General features: G+C 31.2%; 1 protein-coding gene across 1 annotated transcript in view; it reads left to right on the top strand.

Annotated features, from left to right (window-relative positions):
- LOC136978586 (high affinity cationic amino acid transporter 1-like) overlaps positions 1 to 23563 on the top strand; it is a 49922-nt gene that overhangs the window by 814 nt on the left and 25545 nt on the right. Inside the window, exons 2-8 of the mRNA XM_067274319.1 lie at positions 72 to 284; positions 4780 to 4899; positions 5802 to 5930; positions 6186 to 6341; positions 8965 to 9104; positions 19274 to 19388; positions 22486 to 22708. Of these exons, the coding sequence (XP_067130420.1) occupies positions 89 to 284; positions 4780 to 4899; positions 5802 to 5930; positions 6186 to 6341; positions 8965 to 9104; positions 19274 to 19388; positions 22486 to 22708 (1079 nt within the window). The 5' untranslated portion in view covers positions 72 to 88. The remainder of the gene's footprint in view (positions 1 to 71; positions 285 to 4779; positions 4900 to 5801; positions 5931 to 6185; positions 6342 to 8964; positions 9105 to 19273; positions 19389 to 22485; positions 22709 to 23563) is intronic.

The following is a 23563-nucleotide window of genomic DNA, read 5'->3' on the forward strand; positions in this document are numbered from 1 at the left end:
AATGCTATTTATGTAAATAATTCGTAAAAAAATAAAGATAACATTTGATAACGTCATTTGTTCCATTTCAGGAATCAATTTAGAGAAAATGAATTTCATCTCCCGCATCACCGGCTTCTTTTCATCCACCAAAGAAAAATTTTTTGAGTTTGCTTCTAATTATAAACGAGCTTATGTTGATGAGTTTCCCTCCTCTTTAATTAGGACAAAGCATTTTAGTGAAAGAGGTTTGCACGAATCGCGACTCAGTAGATGTCTTAATGTATTTGATATAACTTTCTTAGGTAAGTTTTTCTCTACTGTACTTATTTGTTACATAACTATTATGGGATTTAATGGTAAAATATAGAGATAACGGCAACGAGAGATCATTATTATGTTGTTATTTTCAAACAAATTGTTTTTATAGTGCAAAATTTTAGCTGTTAAAAAATATTTGCATCTATTCCTTATAGACATAATATATTATGTTATGTGAATATTATTGAAGATGATTATACAAAGGTATACTATCCATAAAACTGTTTAAATATCTAACATAATGAACATTTAACGGTTGAATTTGATTATTTCAATATGCATGTATGAAATTGAATCTTTATTTATTAAAGGTAGAAATTATATATTGAGAAAGAAAGATAAAGGCTGATTCAAAAAACATTATTCAGATTTTTTTGTCTAAGATGTTAGTCTAAAAATCATTCAACATGTATTTATATTATATATATTTGCTGAACTTTCAAGATATAAGCAATATGAGTTTGAAAAAAGTTACTATTAGATTTAAAAATAAAAAACAAGGTTTTTTTTTTTCCTTTTAAAACTGAAAATTCTTCATCATTGGCTTAAAGTTTAAATTAAAATTGTTTCTTGCTATTTAGATTAACTATATTGTTAACTTTCATTTGGAAAAGATTTTACAGTTTTAAAATTAAAACAAAAAACTAAATGCGTGTTTATCAAATACACTCGACTATCTGCTAAACTTATTGTTTAATATTGCAGAGAAGCCATCTTATCATAATGTTTTATATTGCAATGCTTACATTTCAACAAAGTTATAAACTTAAATAATAATTTATGTGCATCATCAGTGTTTAAAGATTTCTTTTTTTTTTTTTTTCTAAATACTACAATATTTTTACTGAAACAGAATATGTTAATTGCGTAATGTTTTTGGTAGTACTTAAAATCAAACCTTCTTAAGGAGAAGTTATCACAACTTTTTTGACATGTAAATGTTTAATATAAAAAGCATTGCTGTATTGTTGAAAATCAAAAAGAATTTCTTAGTGAAACAGTAGCATTTAGTTTCATTCATAATACATTTCTTGAATTGAAAAGTTTTAGAAAACAAGAGCTTTCAGGAAGAAACTTTTTTAGAAAATTTGTCGTGTGTGTGAAAATATCAGTTTTCTAAAAAGTTTTTATTCCAAGAAAAATCATATGAACTGGATTTATGTTTGAGGAGCATTTTTAAGAAGAACATGATAGTGTTTTGTTTAACAAAAACATTTTTTTACATAATGTGAGAAACACAAAGTCACCGACAAAAAACCTGTTACAGTGTTGTATACGACAGAGAACCAACTAACGTTTTCGGCCTCTACCAAGGCCTTCTTCAGGTTGAAACTAAATGTCGTCCCCCCTCCGGACCGCCAGAACGATGCGTCCGAGAAATAAACATAGTACGTGTCGCAGAAGACAAACTTAAAGTGTGAGAAATATTTTGCATTTATACTGTACATTCATTTAGTATCCTTACAATAAAATAGTTTTTTGTAATATGTGCAGTGTGTTTAGAAGGATATCAATGTTTTATATTATGATGTATTTTATGGACAGAATAAAACATCTTTTCAGCTAACTAGATATAAATTTTACTATTATGTGATAATGGATTTCAAAATGTTATATCTGATATGATTGATTATTAAAGTTTTGATTTTAATATTAAATAATCAGACTAGTAATAAAAAGCTGAAATTTAGTACAACTGTATATATGAATTTATAAGACACAGAATTGACTCACATTCAAGTAATGAGTAATTTTTTTTAGCAGTTTAACATGATTTTAAGAAACATGTAATATAGAAAATGTCACTGCAAATAAATTAATTTTTTTTTTTTTTTTTTTGATAATTTATACAAATGCAAAATTCATTATAATTATATTAGATGATGATTTTGTGTATTTGAGATATAATTTATAGCAGAAATTGGTGTATTTATTTAATTTCCATTAATTAATTAAATTTCAATTATGATGGAATAAAGATCAAATGGAATCATCCTAGATAAATATATTTAAAATAAATTTATTTCCTGTTATCTTTAAGATGTAAAAATTATTTATATACCAAATTAATAATACAATTGTTTTTGGGTTCTCTCTTTTAGTTTTGAATAGTGGCATTGGCAGGATTTAATACAGGAAATGCATTGATGCACAATGGAACAAGTACTTAAAATTAATTATTGTCATATTATTTATGTAAAGTAAATGAAACTGCAAATCAATAGTCTCATGTTTTATGTCATTCTACAAAAATAATTTTTTAAAGTTATAGTTTGGCAATTAAAACAAGATGATTTTCTAATTGTATTGTTCTCTGCGGTGAAGATCCTGAGCAGAGAGTGGTTGTGAACTCTCAGTCAGCACAAATAAAACCATTTATAAAAATTTCCCATTAGTGTTTGATTAACTGTGTAACAATGATTTAAAATAGACAAATTTGGACACAAACCAAAATCACTACATTTATTGTTTAACAAACTCTTCAAACCTGTTACTGGTGCATTCTCCTACTTGTACACAACTGGAATGCATATTCTGCGTTCCATCAGATGTTCAAAAATTACCTGATGAAGAACTGTTGTCGTGGTTTGAAAATGTTAGTAAGGAGATACTTAAGTTGATTGCAGTCGTGTACAAGTAGGAGAATGCACCAGTAACAGGTTTGAAGAATTTGTTACTATTCTCCGGTGTTGAGATAAAGTGTTTATTGTTTAAAAGTTGAACTTTTACCCTTATATTTGACAAATTGCTTTGCGCATTTATGAATAAAATAAAATTTCCATATTTTTTTCTATTTTCACATTTTTTTGTTTGAGCTATGAGAGTGCAAATGCATATCCTTGCACCCACTTCATGGTATTCTTGGTTTTAAATCTATTTCAGTGATAGTCAGTTCCTTTTCTGCTAACCTTTATTTTGACACATTTTATAATTGATAAGATGGATTTTAAAATATTATACTTGATATGATTTATAATTAAAGTTTTGGTCTTAATACTAAATAATGTCAGGCTAGTATTACTCATTTAATGTTCGGGTATACTATAGATTACTCCCTATGGAATTTCGTGTGTTTGGGTATATATCAGGGGACCGAGATGAGTTCAACGATACTCTACTTTTGGACCGGAGATGAAAAATAAAAAAGTTATCATACTTTTTTCCGGCGATCGCGCGATGATAGGGAGTCGCGTCGCTCTCTCGCTAAGTCGGCCTCGCTATTGCGATCGGGAGTCGCGTGCTTGCCGTTAAAATTGCCTTTAGTAAACGTTTCCCCCTTTTTTTTACTTTGTTCAAGAACTACCATGAATTGATCACTAGTTTAGCACATGGCGGCGTGTGGTGGCTCCCATGCGAGAGGTCAGTCGGGCCGCCATGATTGCTGCCATAAGTAATCTTAACCGAAATGGCGATTGCACGATGATCGAAAGTCGCGTCGCTCTCTCCGTTCTTGTATCGCGTGTTTAACGCTCCGGGAGATGACCGTAGTCCGACGTCACGGTTTGCAGACTTTACCGCAAGATGGCAGTACTAGCAACTACGGTGCCGTCTGCATGAGAGCATTAAAAAAGTATGGTAACTTAAAAAGTGTGATAACTTTTTTATTTTTCGTCTCCGGTCCAAAAATAGGGTACCGTTGAACTCGTCTCGGTCCCCTGAGTTCAAATATATAATCAAAGTCCTGAAATTCCATAGGGAGTAATCTATAGTACACCCTCTTTCATTTCAATTTAAAAGACAAGACTGATAATTAAAAATATAACACTTTCAAATTGAAAGTATGGAATATTAAAGCACTAGCCTTTAATTTCCACCAACAAATCTTAATATCAGAACATTTTCAACCTCTTAAAGGCCATCAGTGCTTCTAAATGGAACATCTTTCAAAAAAAGAACATCATTTTCCAACATAAATGTTATTTCAAGCTTTTTTGAATATAAAGCCCATGTTCAGAAAATCCGAGATAATGTTTGCATTTGTAAATGATCTTTTCAAAATGATGTTTCATTTAGAATCCCCGAATATGCCTTTTAAGAGATTGAAAATGTTCTGATATTAAGATTTATTGGCTGTAGTTAAATTGGCTAGTTCAGGGGTGGCAAACCTATTGTACTCATGCCCAAAGTGGCACATTGAAAAATCATCTGGCATGTAATGTATCATACAATTTCGGTTTATCATCTGTCATTTTCAATCATCTGATCATTTTTTTCCGATTAGCTTTTTTACATTTATTTTGATTCAAGCATATTCATTTTATTTATTTAAACATAGTTATTCGAAGTCTAGAACTTTGCCATGCATAAACATTTTTAAGGATAAGTACACTTACTATATGACTTGCAGAAAGGTTCATCATCTCTGGGCTAGTGTTTTAATATGCTATTTTTATATTTTTAATAAACTTATTTGTAAAAACTCATTTTTGTGAAAAATTACGTTTTATTTAACAAATTAATTTGTACATTGCGTTACAGGAATTGGTAGTACACTAGGACTTGGAATGTATGTTCTAGCTGGGCAAATTGCTAGTAATAATGCTGGACCAGCTGTTACTTTATCATATTTTATTGCTGCTCTTGCATCAGTTTTTGCAGGTAATACTGTTAATTCCCAAATATATATAAATAAATTAACTTAATACAGTGAAACCTCGCTTAACGAGCACCTCACACAACGAGTATTTCGCATAATGAGCAAAACAAATTGTAAAAATTTGCCTCACTTAACGAGCGATGTTTTGCATAACGAGTGAGGAGACAGGAAGTCCTGAATTGTGCGCATGCGGCATGCTCTATCAGTCTGTGTTTAGCACTCATTCCGCTAACATCTTAGTGTCGTTTGTGATCACATACTTATAAATATCAACAACCAATCCTGTTATATAATAAACACGCCAAATGATATGCCAAATTCTTGGCATATTATTTGATGTATTGTGGCATAAATTTTAGAAATGTCTGAATTAAAAATTAACTATTTATAATTATTAAATTTAATACGAGATGGAAACATAACTACCTACCTCCTAGTCAAATTAATTTCTAATATTTAATTATAGCCTTTACATAACCCAAGAATTTTGCATATCATTTGGAGTGTTTATCAAACATATTAGTTGTAATTTTTTTTTTTTTTTTGTTTCTTCGAATCAAATTCTCATTCCATAATGGTTCATTCTGTGCTAGAAGAAAAGATGATGATGATTCATGCTCCTTAACAGTGTATATTGAAAAAAATTGTACAATAAACATTATACATAAAACATTTGAGCATTTTTTGGTGTGGAATGCATTATCGTATTTTACAGTAATTTCTGTGTGAAAAATTGTTTCGCTTAACGAGTGTTTTGCATTATAAGTAAAACTCTGGAACGAATTATGCTCGTTAAGCGAGGTTCCACTGTATTTGAAATTGTTAAATTCCTAAATCATTTGTTTTTAGTTAATATTAAAATCAAGTATCTTAAATATTTAAAAATAATTTAATTCTTCTGCAGGTCTTTGTTATGCAGAATTTGGAGCAAGAGTTCCAAAAGCAGGATCAGCTTATGTTTACAGCTATGTTACAGTTGGAGAGTTTATTGCATTTATTATTGGATGGAATCTCATCCTAGAATATGCTATTGGTATTACCTTTATTTTTTATTTAAAATTTACATTACATTTAAAGAAATGTAATTTATATTGAAAAAAATCATTAAATTTTTATTTCCATTTTGTATAAATTTTTAAAGAATTATAATAATTATAAACTAAAATTAATTATTGAATGTTTTGGCATCGAATTATCTTAGCATTATTCTGTTATTTCTTATCATTTAAAAGAAATAAAGTAATAAATAAATACAGTAGTTTTATTTATTTATTATTGTTATTAATAGGAACTGCATCAGTTGCCAGAGGTTACAGTGGCTATATTGACTCTTTGATTGGGAATAAAATACAGAATTTTTTTGAAAGAGTAATGCCAATAGATATTCCATACATGTCATCTTATCCTGATTTTTTTTCTTTTGGAATTGTTATGCTATTAACAGGTGATTTTTTTTTGCATATATATATTTTATCTTTATAAATATTGCCGCGGCTCACTTCTCCCACCATGTCATTCATAGTCCAGTGGTCAGTGTCATCGCCTATCAAATGGGAGGTTTCTAGTTCAAACCTCCTTGATGTGATTTTTTTTGGGGGTATCATCTCATCACCCACAGAGGAAAAGTTTTTCAATCCAGTCTTGTGTCTGCACTTATTCGGTGCTGCCAAGTAACACACACAGCATGACGACCGCATACCATCTGCAAACGGTTTAACCGAATGCTTTAACAAGACATTAATCGATATGATGTCTATGTATGTCTGTGTCGAGCAGAAAGACTGGGACTCAGTGTTGCCCTTCGTCACTTTCACATATAATACTGCAAAGCAGGACGTTACTGGATTCACTCCATTCTATTTACTCCACAGACGTGAAGCCGAGACAACAATAGACACGTTATTCCCATATCTAGCCAGCGATCAACTCGACGATTTCCTGGGGCATTTCGTCACAACGGCCGAGGAGTCACGACAATTAGCTCGCTTACGTACATTGATGGCCCAGCAGAAAGATCGAGGACGATATGACACTGCCCATCGAACCATATCTTATCACCCTGGTGATCTTGTGTGGATATTTACACCGGTGCACAAAGTGGGTCTGTCCGAAAAGCTCCTTAAGCATTACTTTGGTCTGTACAAAGTCCTTTGTCACTTGTCTGATGTAACCTATGAAGTTGAGGACTTCGATCCTGCATCCAAGAGAAGGAAGCTGAAGGATACCGTTTATGTCCTTTGCATGAAACCTTATTGTGACCCCAATATGCAAGACCCTGCTTCTACCTGTGATGTCAACAATGCTGCTGTTAGTGGAACCAACGCTGATGAGTCGGGTGTGCCCGGGAAAGAACCCCCAAGCACAACATTGGCCGGGCCGATGACTCGTGCCAGAGCTAGATCCAAATGAGGAAGTGCCTAAACGACAGCAAGGCGTTGTCTTTTTGGGGGGGGCATAATGCCGCAGCTCACTTCTCCCACTGTGTCGTTCATAGTCCAGTGATCAGTGTCGTCGCCTATCAAATGGGAGGTTTCTGGTTCGAACCTCCTTGATGTGATTCTTTTTTGGGGTATACGTTCTCCTGGTCTGAGAACAAATGTAAATCTGTTATCATTTACATATGGGAACTCCCGTCCTCACAGGATATAATCGCGAGCTCTCAGGTTGAGCAGTGCTTTTCATCTGCACTGCAAGCTGCGGTGGTTGTACGTTCTCTAAGTGAATAAACACCCCTTTGTATTCCTAATGACTGGTTGTTGTTTGTCTATGCGACAATATATAAAGTTATTAATTATGAGTTTAAAATAATAAGAAATTTAAAGCAGACATTCATTAAATATTATTAAGAACATTCATTATAAATTTTTCATGTAGTATGTTGACTATATTTTAAACTTCATAAAAAATATATCATTTTATATTAATTACTGAATTATTTATTTTTGATAAAATTAATAATGGTAATTTCATTTCCCACAAAAGTTTTACAATATGCTGTTACCTTTTAAAATGAGAGACAATGCTAGGATACAAGCTATTCCAGAAGGTAGTGGCAATATTATGTAGTGTTCGAAAGGTATATGTCCCAAAATATGATAAACACAGTCTGAATCTTAACTCCTTCTAGCACTGAAACAATGTGCTTGAAGGGCTATGTTTATTAAGGTGACCAACTTTTTTACAATGAAAAGGAGGACACAAATAAATTGAAGGAAAAATTTTCATAAATAAAAGAAACATTTTATTCATTACAACAATAATACACTATAATAATCTCTACTGCATTCATATGTGCCGTGTTGTGTTTTGGTAAGAAGTAAACAAAACCACTTGCGTGCTGTGTGCTTTCTCAAAATTTTCCGTGCAGAGCGCATGCATCTCGTAATCACGTCTTGCTGCACCGTACTGAGCCTTGATGAATCGTCATGTTACATCACATCACACACAATGGATTGGCTTGGCATCGATCGAATATGGAGATATACAGATTAGTCTTCAAATAATCAAAAAGAGGACATGCACTTCTTAAGGGAGGACAGAACTTACAAAAGAAGGAGTGTCCTCTCTAAAGGTGGATGATTGGTCACCTTACGTTTATAGGAAATTTTTGGATCCCTTAGGCCTCTAGAACATGCTGAAAAAAAATATTGCCACTTTTTCACTTTTTCACTTCCAGTATTTCTGTGACATTTTCATGGTCATCATAGATTTGTTCAGGTACACCTAATAAAACATCTGGATAGTGAGGAACAGAGTGTAACAAATCACAAAAATTTCTGAGAATTCAGTCTGGACATGAACCTAGCATATTTGAGACTAGCAGGCTGATTCCTTTACTTTTCAGCCATTCAACCATCATTGAAATTACAATATAATTTTTTTAAAATTTTATTATTTGATTTGTAATAAAACAAATTCTTTTAATGCTTTTATTTGGCAATAAAACATGATTTATTACATTAAGTGCTGTTATTATATTAATTAATTTTTGTTAATTTTAATTTTTAAACATATTATTGAAATAAAGTTTTTAATTTTAGTTTTTGTATTTATCTATTTTATTTTAGTTTTGCTTTCATTTGGAGTAAAGGAGTCATCAAAATTGAATAATGTATTTACTATTGTTAACTTATTAGTTGTAGTATATGTGGTCATTTGTGGCTCTTTTAAAGCTGATATACATAATTGGGAACTTCCAAAATCTGAGGTAATGCATATGTTATTTTTAAAATTATGCAGATTTATAAATATATATATAAGATGAAGTGAAAGCTAAATTAGAATCTGCTTTTGTAATCATGAATATTGTTATCAATTTTTTAATGTTATCAGAAATGACATGTATGTTAAAAACAATTATGAAATTTTGCTTATTGCAATCAATTTTGATTGTAGTTAACATTATCTTAATAATATAATACAGTGATACCTCTGTTTTCGTCAATAATTCATTTGAAAACAATCAATGAAATCTGAAACCGACGAAAACCGAGGCAGTTATTTCCATATGAATCAATGTAAATCCAATTAATTCGTTCTAGATAGTCCAAAATACATACCAAAAACATATTTTATAGAGAATTAATATAGTGTTAAATACTAAAAGCAATAAGAAATTAATATAAAATAACTAATCTAAAGGAAAGCAATGGAATTGTTTGGCTAGACATGCGGGGTAATGTCTTGTCTTGGAGAAGTTAGTTGGACATGAGCTTCTAGCCTATATCGCCCTGTGGTAAAGTGTGACGTAATTGTCATGTAATAGTAGTCATATGCATTTATGATGGTTGTATCGAGGGGAATAATGCCTTCCAGGAGGTCTGTTTAAGGGTAACTTGCCCCTATTCAGGCGTTACAGACATGGAGAAAATCCGGAAAACTTCACGCAGCCAGCCCGTCCTGGCCAAGCGTGAACCTACAACCGAACTCCCAGTGTTTAGGGAATGGAACCGTTGGTCAATGGTGGGCAGTCATGGGGTAATGCTCACAGAATGGGAAATAACACCACACTGAGCCAGAAAACGCGTGGGTCACCCTTTGTTTTCACAAAATTAGCAGCGAGGTCACTTGGGCACACCGACAAAATCCAAGGCAATCGACAAAAACCAAGACAAATTTTTCGCGAAAAAAATTGACAAACTGAAACCGACAATAACCAAAGTCAGCAAAAACAGAGGTATTACTGTAGTTATAAATAGGCATTTTCCCCCCTCCCTTTTTTTTGTGCAATTATTCTCAACATATGGTTGATAATAGAAAAATATCAGCCTTAACCAATGTTTAAATAATTAATTTAATAGCATACTTGGTTATATGACCCATGATATGGAAAGATATAAATCTGTACAGAAAACAATTACATTAATATTTTACAAGTAATACAAAACTTATAAATTGATTTAAATTAAACAACTATAAATATTACAATTGGATTTACAAAAATACATCTGTGGCAGCAATGTAAAATCAATAATTAATAAATAATATAACCATATTATCATTGGGAGAACTGCCCATAATATATCATAACAAGAAAAGAAAACAAAAGCATTCACCTATATAAATAGACTTAGCAAAACACACAAAAAGCAAGCAAAAGATTTAGTAACACTCCATAAAATACTAGATGTTAATTAAAACAATTAACATTTAGTGGGAGACTATTTGCTTGCAGTATACTACTCTTGATTAACATGTTTAATACAATTTATAAATTGATAAGAATCTAATAAATTTCAAATAACATGGATAAAAATTCAATTTACACAGCATAACACAGTTTTATTTCTGAAAGTAGACTTGTGAGGTAGCAAGAGATTTTTATTTATAGTTATATTTAGTTACATTGTTTATTATCTAATTTTTTTTAGTTATGTTAAATCTCAACTGCTATCTCAACACTTCCAGCTAGTATATCATTTACATAATCCCATACTAACATTTGCATAATGAATGAATTTGTATCCCACTAATTTAGGGTTTAAAAATGATTAAAATATTAAATAATGTACTATATTTTGTAACCAGGTAGTAGTTAGAAAACATTTTTTGTTTGTAAACATGTTCAATATGCAAATCAACAGTGATGACGATTTTAGACTTTCACCAAGCTAGACTTCACTCCTCCTGTTTAGTGCATAACTGTGGAACTATACGTTATTGATAATTAGGATCGATTGAATTGATTCTGATCAAGGGTTTTTCTTCTAAGTTTTTTCCTAATTAGATTGAGATTTTCAGTAATTATATTTTTGTAATTAAGCATTTTATTGTTTTAAATATTGAATTTGAAATTTATAATATTTCAGCTTAATACTAACTATTGTTGTTGAAATTATAACTTTTTGTTTTGTTGTCAGAAAGTCCAATACTGAGATTTATAGTTCTTTTTGATACTTTACAAACTCTTGTGCAAGGGTCTTTTTTTTTTTTTTTTTTTGCATTTTGGACCTTGCAGACTCAAATTTTTTAAACTATCAGCACTTATTCAGTAAACAGCTAAAATGTCAATTCATGCATAGCAATAGTTTTTCCATTTAGCTAATTTGTGACCAAATTTCTCTAAACAGTCATATTAGAAATTATTTGGCTACAGAAAAAATTGGTTGCCAAGGACAAATAGTTTGTTTGCATTTTGGCAATATTTTGTGAAATTGTCATCTTTTGGTAATTTAATATTTTACAATTAAAAATTTCACCAGGTGCCATGAGTTTTTAGATGATGATAATTAAATTATTATCACTAAGTAAAAGTAATGGCCATGAAGCTATTTAGATGTCTGATTGCTCTATATTATAAAATTAAATCATTTATGTTGCCAATGATCATATATCAATGTCACCTATTGACTATTTATGTCTATCATTAAACCCAAATATTTCTAAAAAAATAGATAGGTATGTATAACTAAATTTTCAGGTTTGTTTCTGTATAATATGCTCTAATTTCTTTAATAAACTTTTGAATATTGCATATGTTCTTATTATACATGTATTTAGCTTCTCCTTTTTATTTTTATTAAGGAAATATAGTTTCAAGGCCATCAAGAGATTGTATATGGATGAAGGATAGACTGGGTCTCTTGCCATTTTTTTTGTTTTTGTTTATGTAAAATAATATAAATTATTTTTCAAAACATGTAACTGGAGTGATATAAGTTATTTTGTTTTTATTAATATTTATGTTTGTTTTGTTTTTGAACATTTTATTAATAAAGAATGTTTCTTTATTAATAAAATATTCAAAAACAAAACAAACAAAAAAAGTTCAGTTAATGTAAGCCTTGGTGCCAAGATGGTGGCTCGTCTCTGATTCCAGCAAGGAAACAGTGGGACGCACGTTCTAATCTAACCTAACCTATTCTAATAAATTACCATAATTATTAGCAACCAAATTATTAGAATAGGTTAGATTAGGTTAGAACAGTGTTTCTCAAACTTTTTGGTCCGCGACCCCCTTTTGCACTTAAAAATTTCAAAGGACCCCCGAAGAATGAGTATGTGTAGAAAAACATCCCGGAGGGAGGGGGTTAATTTAAATTCAGGACGAGTTAATTTCTTTTGTTTAGTTAATCTATTCCATGTTGAAATTTCTCTTCGTTGCGTGTCGCTTTGCGTTGAATTTTTGTCAATGTTAAGACTAACAAAATTTTTAAAAAAATTATTTGTTTATTTTTCACAAACAAAATAAATATATTGAAAAATATAAAAACAAAAAACATTATATTTCGGAAGTTTATTTAGTCTCAAAATGTTCCGATTCAGCACAACACAGTCCTCAAAAAAACAAGCATAACTTACCATTCACGATGGGAAAAAGTCTCGTTCAAATACTGGCGCGTCCTTAAGTATTCTCTCATGGTCGCGCCAGGCTGCCAGCTAAAAACGCATATCAACTAAAATAACATCGGAGTATCCCAAGACATAGCCAAATATTGCAGCACCACAGCACTAGCGGAAATTCAAATTTGCCGACTGAAACACTTTCGGTTGATCGGTTTTCGGATAATCGACGCTCTACCTAAGTCAACTTGCCTACAGACGCAACGCTGCTAGCGACCATCGTTCCAAATGACAACACTGTTCTATCATAGTTTAGGCGGAGAGTGGAACTCGGGGGATTCCCCAATAGCGCACAAATTTATGAATATTATATTTAGGCTTGTATTTAAATATTTATATTGTTTTTATTATTTATATGTGCAATTTATTTAAGTAAAAATTATTTTATATATTTTTTATTTCTACTATTTCTAAACATGAATCTATAGTAAATTTATAAAATATTTGGGAAAAAAATTGATTTGACATCAATTTTTCAGCGACCCCCAAATATTTTTCACGACCCCCTTAGGGGTCGCGACCCCCACTTTGAGAATCACTGGGTTAGAACATGCGTCCCACTGTTTTCTTGCTGAAATCAGAGACGAGTCACCATCTTGGCACCAAGGGTTACATTAACCAAAAATTCCCAGCTTCTTTCCCGATGGCCCTTGCTACCTTAAATTTAGTAAACATTTCGAAAGTCTTGGGACTAATTAGAAAAATTGATATTGATTAGATTATTCAATTAGCATGCTATTTTTGTGAGATGAATTAATATCATCAATCAAGGAATTATTATAGTTTAAATGTATGACATTTCTTATTTCAATTATACACTGGATGAATTACTTTTAATTAATAATAATTATAATGATTATTATAATTAATGAATCTTCAAGTTATATGTTTGTAATTGTTTTAACTTATTCTTTTAATGACGGAGTGAATAAAAATGGAATTTCTACTAATTGCAGTCTAATTTACTTAGCAATAACTGATTAATAATGTTAAGCAATCAATATAGACAAGTCCCAATAATTATGATAAATGATTACAATAAGCAGATTCCACTGTATTAGTATATACTTAATCACTTAATTTCTTTTTTCCAGAATTAAAAGTTTATTTAAAAATTTAATTATATATTAAAATTTTAATGCATACGTGTTTAAAATTCTTATTTTTTTTGAATAAAAAGACTGGATGAATTAATTTGATAAGCCATTATACTTTCAATCTTTGATGAAGTAATTAAAATGCATAAAATTTATAAAACAGTGCTGAAAAAGTTTAATTTGCTTTATTTTTTTCAAAATTGTTTCTGTAAAGTATAATTTATATCAAATATAATTATTTTCTGTCTTTAAACATTTTAATATTTTTAGAATACTATTTCATTTATAAATTCCAAATTTTGTTTGTAATTTTTATTATTTGATTGAAAGTTTCTAATGGTATTTAGTTTTATACTTTAACTTAACAGGAAGAAGCATGTTGAAGCTTCTTCCTGTGAACAATATTCAACATCAAACTTCCATAGCTTTAACTGTGTCTGGAGCATGTGTGCTTTATGTCAATTTATTTTATGCATCCATTAGCAAGATTATCCTAAAGTGAAAAAACTTAGGAGAGCTCTTAATGGTGTTACACTTTAGTGTAAAACTGGGCATAATTAATCATTTTGATCGTAGATTGTGAAATAACCATTATGGGTGCATTGATCTTATCTGTGTCTGCCATTCCTACTGTTTACAGTATATGCAGTGAGAGAGAATCGTGAAAGATGCAGAAATTTTTATTGATTCTTCTAGTATTAACTGGTCTGTTTTACTTGGCATTCAGTAATGGAAAGTGTATTGATTGAGTGGATTAATAGATGTACAAAACATAGTGTTTTTTTAAGTTTAAGGGAAATTAGCCCATCTTTTCAATAGATGAAACAGAAAGAATGGATAATGGTAATGAAAGTATTGCAAAAGTGAAATTTAATGATAGTAATGGATGGTTTGATTGATTTTTGAGATGAGTAATCTTATAGCTTATGGATTATTTACTGGGAAGAGTACGTTGAGTATTCACTAATGATGCTGTACTTACATTTCTACCTTATATTGATTGTGTGTTCCAATTTCGGATTTAAACGAAGATCGTTTGTGTATTTGTATTATCACTTTGTTCATTGGATGGAGTTGATCATTTGTGTGTATGTCATTTAAATTGTAAAATTGGATTTAAATGATGAAAAGGTGTTAATTTTTAAAGATTTGTGTTGGATTGAACCTATAATTTTTCTAAATTTGTCTTTATAAGCAAACAACAAATATTTGCTATGATTAATGACTAAATGATCATTAAAGTTACCTTATGGCAATCTTTTTAATACTACTTTTTGAATAATAACATTACTGGTTTGAATTTTTTGAACAATCCAGCAGATTTATAAAATTTTGTAAATTTTAACAAAGAGTAAAAGCTTTTTGTCATTTAACATGAGGAAGAAGCGTAGAAAAAACAGGGAAACTACTATACTTTATTACTACTGTAACAACTTCTCTAGTAACATGAGCACAAGTAGAAATAGAGAGAAGTACAGCATTGGGATTGCAACAATTTCCAACTGCAACACTGTGCCCAATAGGGGGAGAAGGAGGCTCCCCAGATCCTCAGCCTGCAAAACCTCCCACAAAGACTCTTGAGAATTGAAATTTGGAACTTGAGGACTTTAAAAAATATGAAGAATGAGATGAAAATAAATAAATTAGACATAGTAGGACTAAGTGTAGTGAGATGGGAAGATAATGGAGAATTAGTAAGCAACGATATCAAGCTTTATTTTTCAGGGGGAAGGAAAGCAATGAGTGGAGTGGGGATAGCAATGAAAAGAAAATTTGCATTTTGGTTAATTAAAGTTGATTGCATAAATGACAGAATCATAATGGTCAAAATCTAAGTTGAACCAAAAGATCTGGTACTCATTGAAGTATATATGCCTACCAGTTTTCATTCAGATGAAGAGATAGAGGAAATATACAAACAGGTGAAAGAAATTATGGAAAAGGAAGAGAGAAATTCTTATTATTATTAGGAGATTGGAATGCTGTGGTGGGAAACACAAAAAACAGAAAATATTGTAGGAAGACATGGATTGGGAAGCAGGAATAGGAGAGGAGAAAGGTTGATTTGAATTCTGCAAAGAACATAATATGGTGATTACAGATACATGGTTTCAAAAGCACAAAAGAATATTCTATACATGGAAAGATCCTGAGGACAATAACAGATACCAAATAGACTACATACTAATTAAAGAGAGACACAAAAACTTTATTAAGGATGTAAACACCTGTCCAAGTGTAGACATAGACTCGGATCACAACCTCTTACTCTCAAAAGTCAAAATGAGGTTCAAGAAGATCATAAAGAGGAAAAAGACAAACAAGAAATGGGATTTAGAAAATTTGAAAAGGAATAGTTAAATGTTTAGATTGGTATCTGAACAAAAATTCAAAGAAATAGATAAAGAAGATGTTGGGGAATCAACCCAGAGAAGGACCAAATGAATTGTGGATATCAATGAAGAAAAAAATTTGTGCCACAGCAGAGGAACGTGTAGGAAAGATAAAAAGTTAAAGAACTTGTAAACCCTGGGTTACAGAGGAAATGGTAAATAAAATGAATGAAAGAATATGGAAGAATGTGAATCTGAAGAAGGGAGACAAAAATAGAGAGAACTGAACAGCTGAGAAGCTAAGAAAGGTGATCAAGCAAGCCAAAAAAAGTGTGGCTTGAAAGAGAATGTAAACAAATAGAAAGACTGTAGAGGTCAAAAAGATTTGAATTAATATATGATAAAGTTAAGAATGCATTTTGGTTTCAGAAGGGCTGAGAGAGTAATTATTAGTGACAAAAATGGAGAGATTATAAATAAGGAGATATTGCACAGATGGTACAAATACATAAGTTATCTGCATTATATTCTACTCTGCACAGAACTGAAGGTAGAAGAAGAAAGTGATGTTGATAAAGATGAAGAGGAGCTCCAATGTTGATGGAATAGGTTATGAGTACAGTAGAAGGATTAAGAAACAGAAAATCAGAAGGTATTGATAACATCCCTATAGAATTTATTAAGAATCTGGGCAAAAAAAGAATTAAGAAAATTGCCGAGCTTTGCAACCTGATCTATGATACAGACACGTGGCCTGACGACTTTTTGAGAAATATTTTAATTTTCATTCCAAAGAAAGATAAAACAACCAAATGTGAAGATTTTAGAACAATTAGCTTGATCTCCCATACTCCAAAAATCTTTTTAAGAATATTAGAGAAATGCCTCTGTGGAAAATTGAACCCATTCATAAGGGAAAGAACAGTTCGGGTTTAGAAAGGGAAGAGGCACAAGAGAAGTGATAAGAGTGCTGAGAACGATACATTGAAAAAGAAAAGGGAATGTTGGTGTGTTTTATAGATCTTGAGAAGGCAGTTGACAAAATTGACTGGCAAAGGTTGATGGATATTTTGACGAAGAAAGGAGTAGGTTGGAAGGACAGGAGATTAATACTAAACTTGTACAAATATCATAGAGCAGTAGTTAAAGTAGATGGTCAATACAGGAGGAAATCAAGATTGAAAATGGTGTTAGGCAGGGGTTACCTAACCCTGCTTCTTTTCAACATATACTTGGAAGAAATGATTATTGAATATCTGGAGGAAGAGGAAGGCATTAAAATTGGGGAATGGCAGATTCAGTGCCTAAGGCAGAGGTTGCCAACATACGGCCTGCGGGCTGGATCCAGCCCACATAATGGGTTTATCTGGCCCATTACGCGGGGGTTTATCTGGCCCATCTGGTCCATCTAATTTTTCAAAATTAGCTACTTAACTTCCAATAATTGGTGGAATGGATTTGCGATACTACTTCATGTTTTAAAAAAATTCCATGTAGAGATGTACAACTTTTGTATTCATCTGTTATAAATACTATTTGAAGAACGAAAGACCCCCACACTCACTGAAACTCATCTGCCATTCTGCCATGTCACTCTGTTTATGCTGACATGTGACTCACAGCGCCGCCTGCCTGTCATCCTTTTTTTTGCTCATACGTTTCTTCACATTGTAAAATGACATTGTGCATACGTCAGGAACATCTGTTATTTAACATGATTTAATTTTAATTTTTCGTCCGGCCCGTGAAAGAATTTTTCTTTCCAATCCGGCCTGGAAGCAAAAACTGTTGGCCACCCCTGGCCTAAGGTGTACTTTTGATATGGCAAATCTGGCAGAGAGTGAAGGTAAAATGAGAAAGATCCTGAGTGGACTGGAGAAGGGATGTGCAGCCTTCAAAATGAAAATTAATGTTAACAAATTCAAAGTGCTACGGATTGGAGAAAAGGAAGAATGGTCAATGTCCATATAAATGATGGTAAAGTGGAACAAGTGAATGGGTTTAGTTATCTGGGTGCTTGGCTTGAGTCTGCTTGCAGAAGCAGGAAAGAAATCAAGATGAGAATTGGAATGGTGAAAGAGGCATTTAGCAAAATGAAAACAGTTTTGTGTGGATCTCTGAAATTAGAATTCAGAAAAAGTCTGGTCAAATGTTACATCTGGAGTGTTTTCCTCTATGGGGCTGAAACTTGGATTTTAAGACAATGCAACATTAGGAGAATAGAGGTCCTAGAGATGTGGCTGTGGAGAAGAATAGAGAAAGTCAGATGGAGAGATAAGACAAGAAATGAGGATGTCCTAAGAAGGGTGGGTGAAAAAGAAGCATATTAGATACAATAAAGATGCAAAAAGCTAATTGGATGGGGAACATGATTTGAGAGAATTGCTTACGATATGACACTATGGATGGAATGGTTGCAGGCAAAAAGAAATGAGGGAGAAGGAGAATTAAAATGGTAGATGACTTAAAAGATGGTAGTTATAAGGAACTAAAGGCAAAAGTGCAGGATAGACAAGCATGGAAAAAGTGGTGGTGCTTACCAGACTTGCTATAACTAGCAGAAAACTAAAGAAGATTGGCTTTGTATTTATCATACCATTCCTGCTTTTTGTTGTTGTTATTTTAAGTTTTATGTGTTTGATAAGATTTATTAAGTTAATTAATTTTGGGTCTGGAATGCTTAAAAATTTTCCATATAAATTAATGGTAACTGCTTCTTCACTTTATGCTATTCTGGCTTATGAAAGATTTTACAGGAATGCTCTACTTTTGGGTAATGAGGAAATCAATATATATTTTCAAACATTACTACTACCTCTTTATATTTTGAGACATTCTGTAAGCTTTAAATGTAACAATGTTTTATTATAGATTTTGTCATTTTTATTATCAGTGTATATATTTTTAAATGTGCATAATTGTTAATTTATATGGGCCTATTTTTTAGATAAATCAGAATTATAAAATATACATATTAAAATTTGTGAATTCAAATGAGAGAAGATTGATTAAATTCTTAATTGAATTAATAATAATTTTTAAACAAATTCTTTACTTTCATGTCTTAGAGTTTTAATTAATGTTAACTGTTTGTTTAAATGTAGATTCCCAAAGACAGAGGAGATGGTGGATTTTTTCCATATGGTATAAATGGAATGCTACAAGGAGCTGCTGTGTGTTTTTACAGCTTTGTTGGATTTGATTGTGTAGCAACTTTAGGTAAATAATTATGATCAGTTTATATAATTAATTAACTTTAGATTATTAAACTGAAATTGATTAACAGTTGTCTATTAAATGTTAATTCACCATAAGAGAAAGCTTTGATTACATTTGTCTTTATGAAGAAATCTGAAAAATTAATCAAGAAAAAAACTCATGATACTGATTTAATTATCAAGAATGCAAGTATTGAATATCAAGAAGTCAATATTTTGTTATGTTTTCATATATTTTTTAACTTTTATCTTTAGAATCTCTATATTAAATCAAAAAATTTAACTATGAAATATTTATTTAAATGCTCATTTTAGATTTTGAATAGTATTTTTTCATTTTAAAATTTTCTTTTTTGTTTTGATAAAAATTTAAACCTGCTAAATGCTTTTTAAAATTTTGATTTTTGATAAAAACGATTCATTTAAGCTAAATGACTTTTATAACAATTGAAATTTATGAACTCATTTAAATTATTTAAGGAGTATATATTTAGAATTTTGTTACAAAAATGCTTTAATTTACATTATTTATAAGGTATTGCAATAAAATTATAAAAGAAGGATTACTTAAATTAATACAATCCTCAATTATAATTTATTGAAAAACTCTAAGCTTAAGATAATAGATTAAAAAAAAATATATATATATATATATATCATATAGATATGTGTGCATTTTTGTGAGAATCTATTTTACAAGTTTAAATTCAATGAATTTCAACTTGATAAATATATTGGTGAAAAAACAATAAGAAAGATACTTTAAAGATTAACGTGTTTGGCATGTTACAAAAAGGATAAAATTTGTTTATGTTTCCAACAACTATCAATAAACTCAACAACTACCAAATATTCTTGTTTTGGTTTGTTTCCAACATGGAATCTTCCAGAAATTTCACAATTCTCATGACATCAAATAAGTTTCTGATAAGATAAACATATATGCAATGCTCTACTACCCATGGCATTTATTACATCATAGTGAAGAGCATTAGAGTTTAATAAGTCTAAGGCAGAGAAAACATTATAGTGTGGTTATTCGTACTGAGAGATAGTAAGGTCTGCGAACAAACGTCACTAAGAAGGATACATAAAACAGGTATACAAACAAAATATCCTTTATTTCTCTCTGAACTGGTTCTTTTAGTACAGATCCCAACTTTACAGATATTAGTATTACTAATTAACAAAAGGGTGGTCTATAAGCATTTGGGTAACTTGCCCGTATACATAGTGTAAACCCAATCAACTTACAACTAATCTTATATCTATCTTAAACCTAAGGAAAAAAGGAAGCAGCAGAGACTTGGAAAAGTACATCAGACAGGCAGAGGAAGGTAGAAAATACCCAAGTTTCCTTAAGTTGGTAGGTGCTAATATGGAAGGTGTCTCCCCAATATTATACTGTAGTGCTCTGCCACTTATTGGTTGTTTGGTTTTGTATGTGTATATATTATATATATCATTGTACATAATTTTGCGTTACTTTTATTGTATCGGGTTATTATTATCGCGTTATTATTGTATCGGGCTTTCCTTTCTTTGTTTCGTTGTTCATTCATGACACGTGACCCCTATTCGAGCCCCCTTTGACAGGTGCGTGCAAAAGGGGCCCTTGGATTGGTTGCCAAAAGATCACGTGGGAGAAGGCAACAGGACTGTATAAATAGAAGGTCCAGGCGTGGAAGGGGAGCTTTTACCCCTATTTTTTTGGAGGTCTAACTTCGTCCGCCTCAGCTGGATTGGTGTCATCGAGGGACATAAAGTGAGCACGTGCGTGAGAATTGGAAAGTTTCTGGGAACAAAGGAGAAGAGAGTGAGAATCGAACTCCATCGGAGCTGTACAGAAAACAATGAAGTGAAGAGAATTAATACAGAAGTAGGAAGGTCTGAGATATCGTCTCAAACAAATATTTTTTTATTCCACATGGGATAATTGTCGGTTAGATGTCATTGTAGGTACGGAGTCACCGGGAGTTCAATGTTTTTAAGGAACCCTTCTTGTTAGTGTAGAGATTGTGTGAAAACCATTACGTGTTAACATAAGGATGAGGAGAGTGAAGGTGCTGTACACATGCTAATCGTACTCTAGACACATGAGGGTGTAAAGGAATTCGTGTATGAGTTTTTCAGTTTCCGTGTTGGTGTTAAATATAAATAAATACGTTTTCTGTAAGCCGACTTCTTTCTTTTTTTGTAGACCAGTAGACCTCGGCCTAGCTTTAGGGTCTTAACAATACTTTTGGATGTCTCTCTCCTTTACAAACTCGGTGCCTCGAAGATCTTCAGTCATACGCACTGTCATTACGATCCTTCTCTTTTAATTCCTTGACCTCTATGGATTTCTTCGGCTTCGCAATCCCCTTTGTCCCTTCTCAACTGCAGAACACTGCCTTGTCCTGCCATCCATTCAGAGATCTTGACCAAGAATGGCTCTTTCATTGGGTGTTTTGCCTCGGGTCTTTGCCTTTCTTTTGTTTCCCTTGAAATTCGGAGAAACGATAGTTCCCCTACCCTTTTGTTCTACCAAGAGTTCATCCCTCTTTAAGGCAATGAGATTTAAGACAGATGCTTCTAGAAGGAAGTTATGACAAAAGGGAAGAATCAAATATAAAGACAAATAAAGAGTATAACTAAAATACGTATAATAATACGGCTGACAGCCACAATAGGCTTTGTGAATGTTTTCAGAAATGTTTGTTGGAAAGTATTAACAGCAGAACATCACTAGGTGTGGATATCATTTATACAATGCAAAAAGTAACTTCTAATAGATGCAATTTTTTTGCTTAAAAATATATTCAATATCAGAAAATTCATATTTTATTAAGTAATAATTTTGTTATGTACACATTTGAGTAATATTTGATATTTTATAGTATTTAATGAAGTTTTACCACTTAATTCTGATCTTCAATCAAGAAAAATGACTCAAAATCTAGAACATTAATATTCTAATATTTAAAAAAAAAATTTCTGATTTTACTTTTATTAAATAGTAAATTGAATCTTATAATTTATATAAGAAAAATTTATTAAATCTTTTAAGCAGTATATTTGTAATTTTATTTCATTTTATAATGCTTAAATATTTTTAGGAGAAGAAGTGAAAAATCCGCAAAAGTCGATTCCAATTGGAATAGTCGGATCATTGGTAGTTTGTTTTTTGGCATACTTTAGTGTGTCGGCAATTCAGACTTTAATGTGGCCTTATTATGATCAGTCTGATTCGGCTCCATTGCCAAATGTATTTGCAAAAGTTGGTTGGCCAAGTGCCAAATGGATAATATCTGTTGGAGCTCTTGCTGGATTATCTACCAGGTAAATTTATTTAATTAAGTAGGCTGTCTCTCTATTATAGCATTTTTCAGCAATTAATATATTTATATATACAGTACATATAGTATTTTTTTTCCCTCTGTAATTAACTGTTAATATATTTGCATTAGTTTCATGGTTATTTGGCTATTAAAATTTTCTTCACCAGCAAAATTTATAATATTGGCAACAGTTCTCCTAAGACACTTATTTCATATTAAGAAAAATAATTGAATAAATTATTGTATTAAAATTAAATATTTTTATTAAACTTAACAATATTTTGTACATACAATAAAATAAATATGTAACTGAAAATAGTTGCAGAAAAAGTACAAAAAAAAATGTACATTGAAGATTCAAAACTACAAATTCATGTATTATTTTCTTGCATAATGGCCTTCCATCCTTTTTAACTATTTCATGATTAAAAGAAGAGAACTTTTTTCTCAATTGAGCTTCCCATACAATGATTTCTCTTTGCATGTGATATTATATATTATATAACTATAAAAAATAAAATTATTTTGTTAAACTTTTAAATTACTCAAAATACAACCAGTGCAATGTGGATCATCATAATAATTGTACAATTTTAAAATGTTTTACTTTTGATACATATTAAATTAAAAACTTTTGGATGTAAAATTGCTCCCAATGTGGCAAATATGATATCCAGTTTGAACTTGATTTTAGCCCACATCTGAGCCAGCGTGTTAGGAGTCGGTAATGGCACCTGTGCGGGCTCTTGTATCAGGCACTTTTGTAGCATACACATGATCCTTGACATGCCCACAAAGAAAAAAGTTATTTGGAGAAAGTATTCAAAACTTAGAAAAAGTATTAATTTACTAGAAA

This window comes from Centruroides vittatus, unplaced genomic scaffold (genome assembly GCF_030686945.1).
Source record: "Centruroides vittatus isolate TY-2023 unplaced genomic scaffold, ASM3068694v2 contig_546, whole genome shotgun sequence".
Classification (NCBI taxonomy): Eukaryota; Metazoa; Arthropoda; class Arachnida; order Scorpiones; family Buthidae; genus Centruroides; species Centruroides vittatus.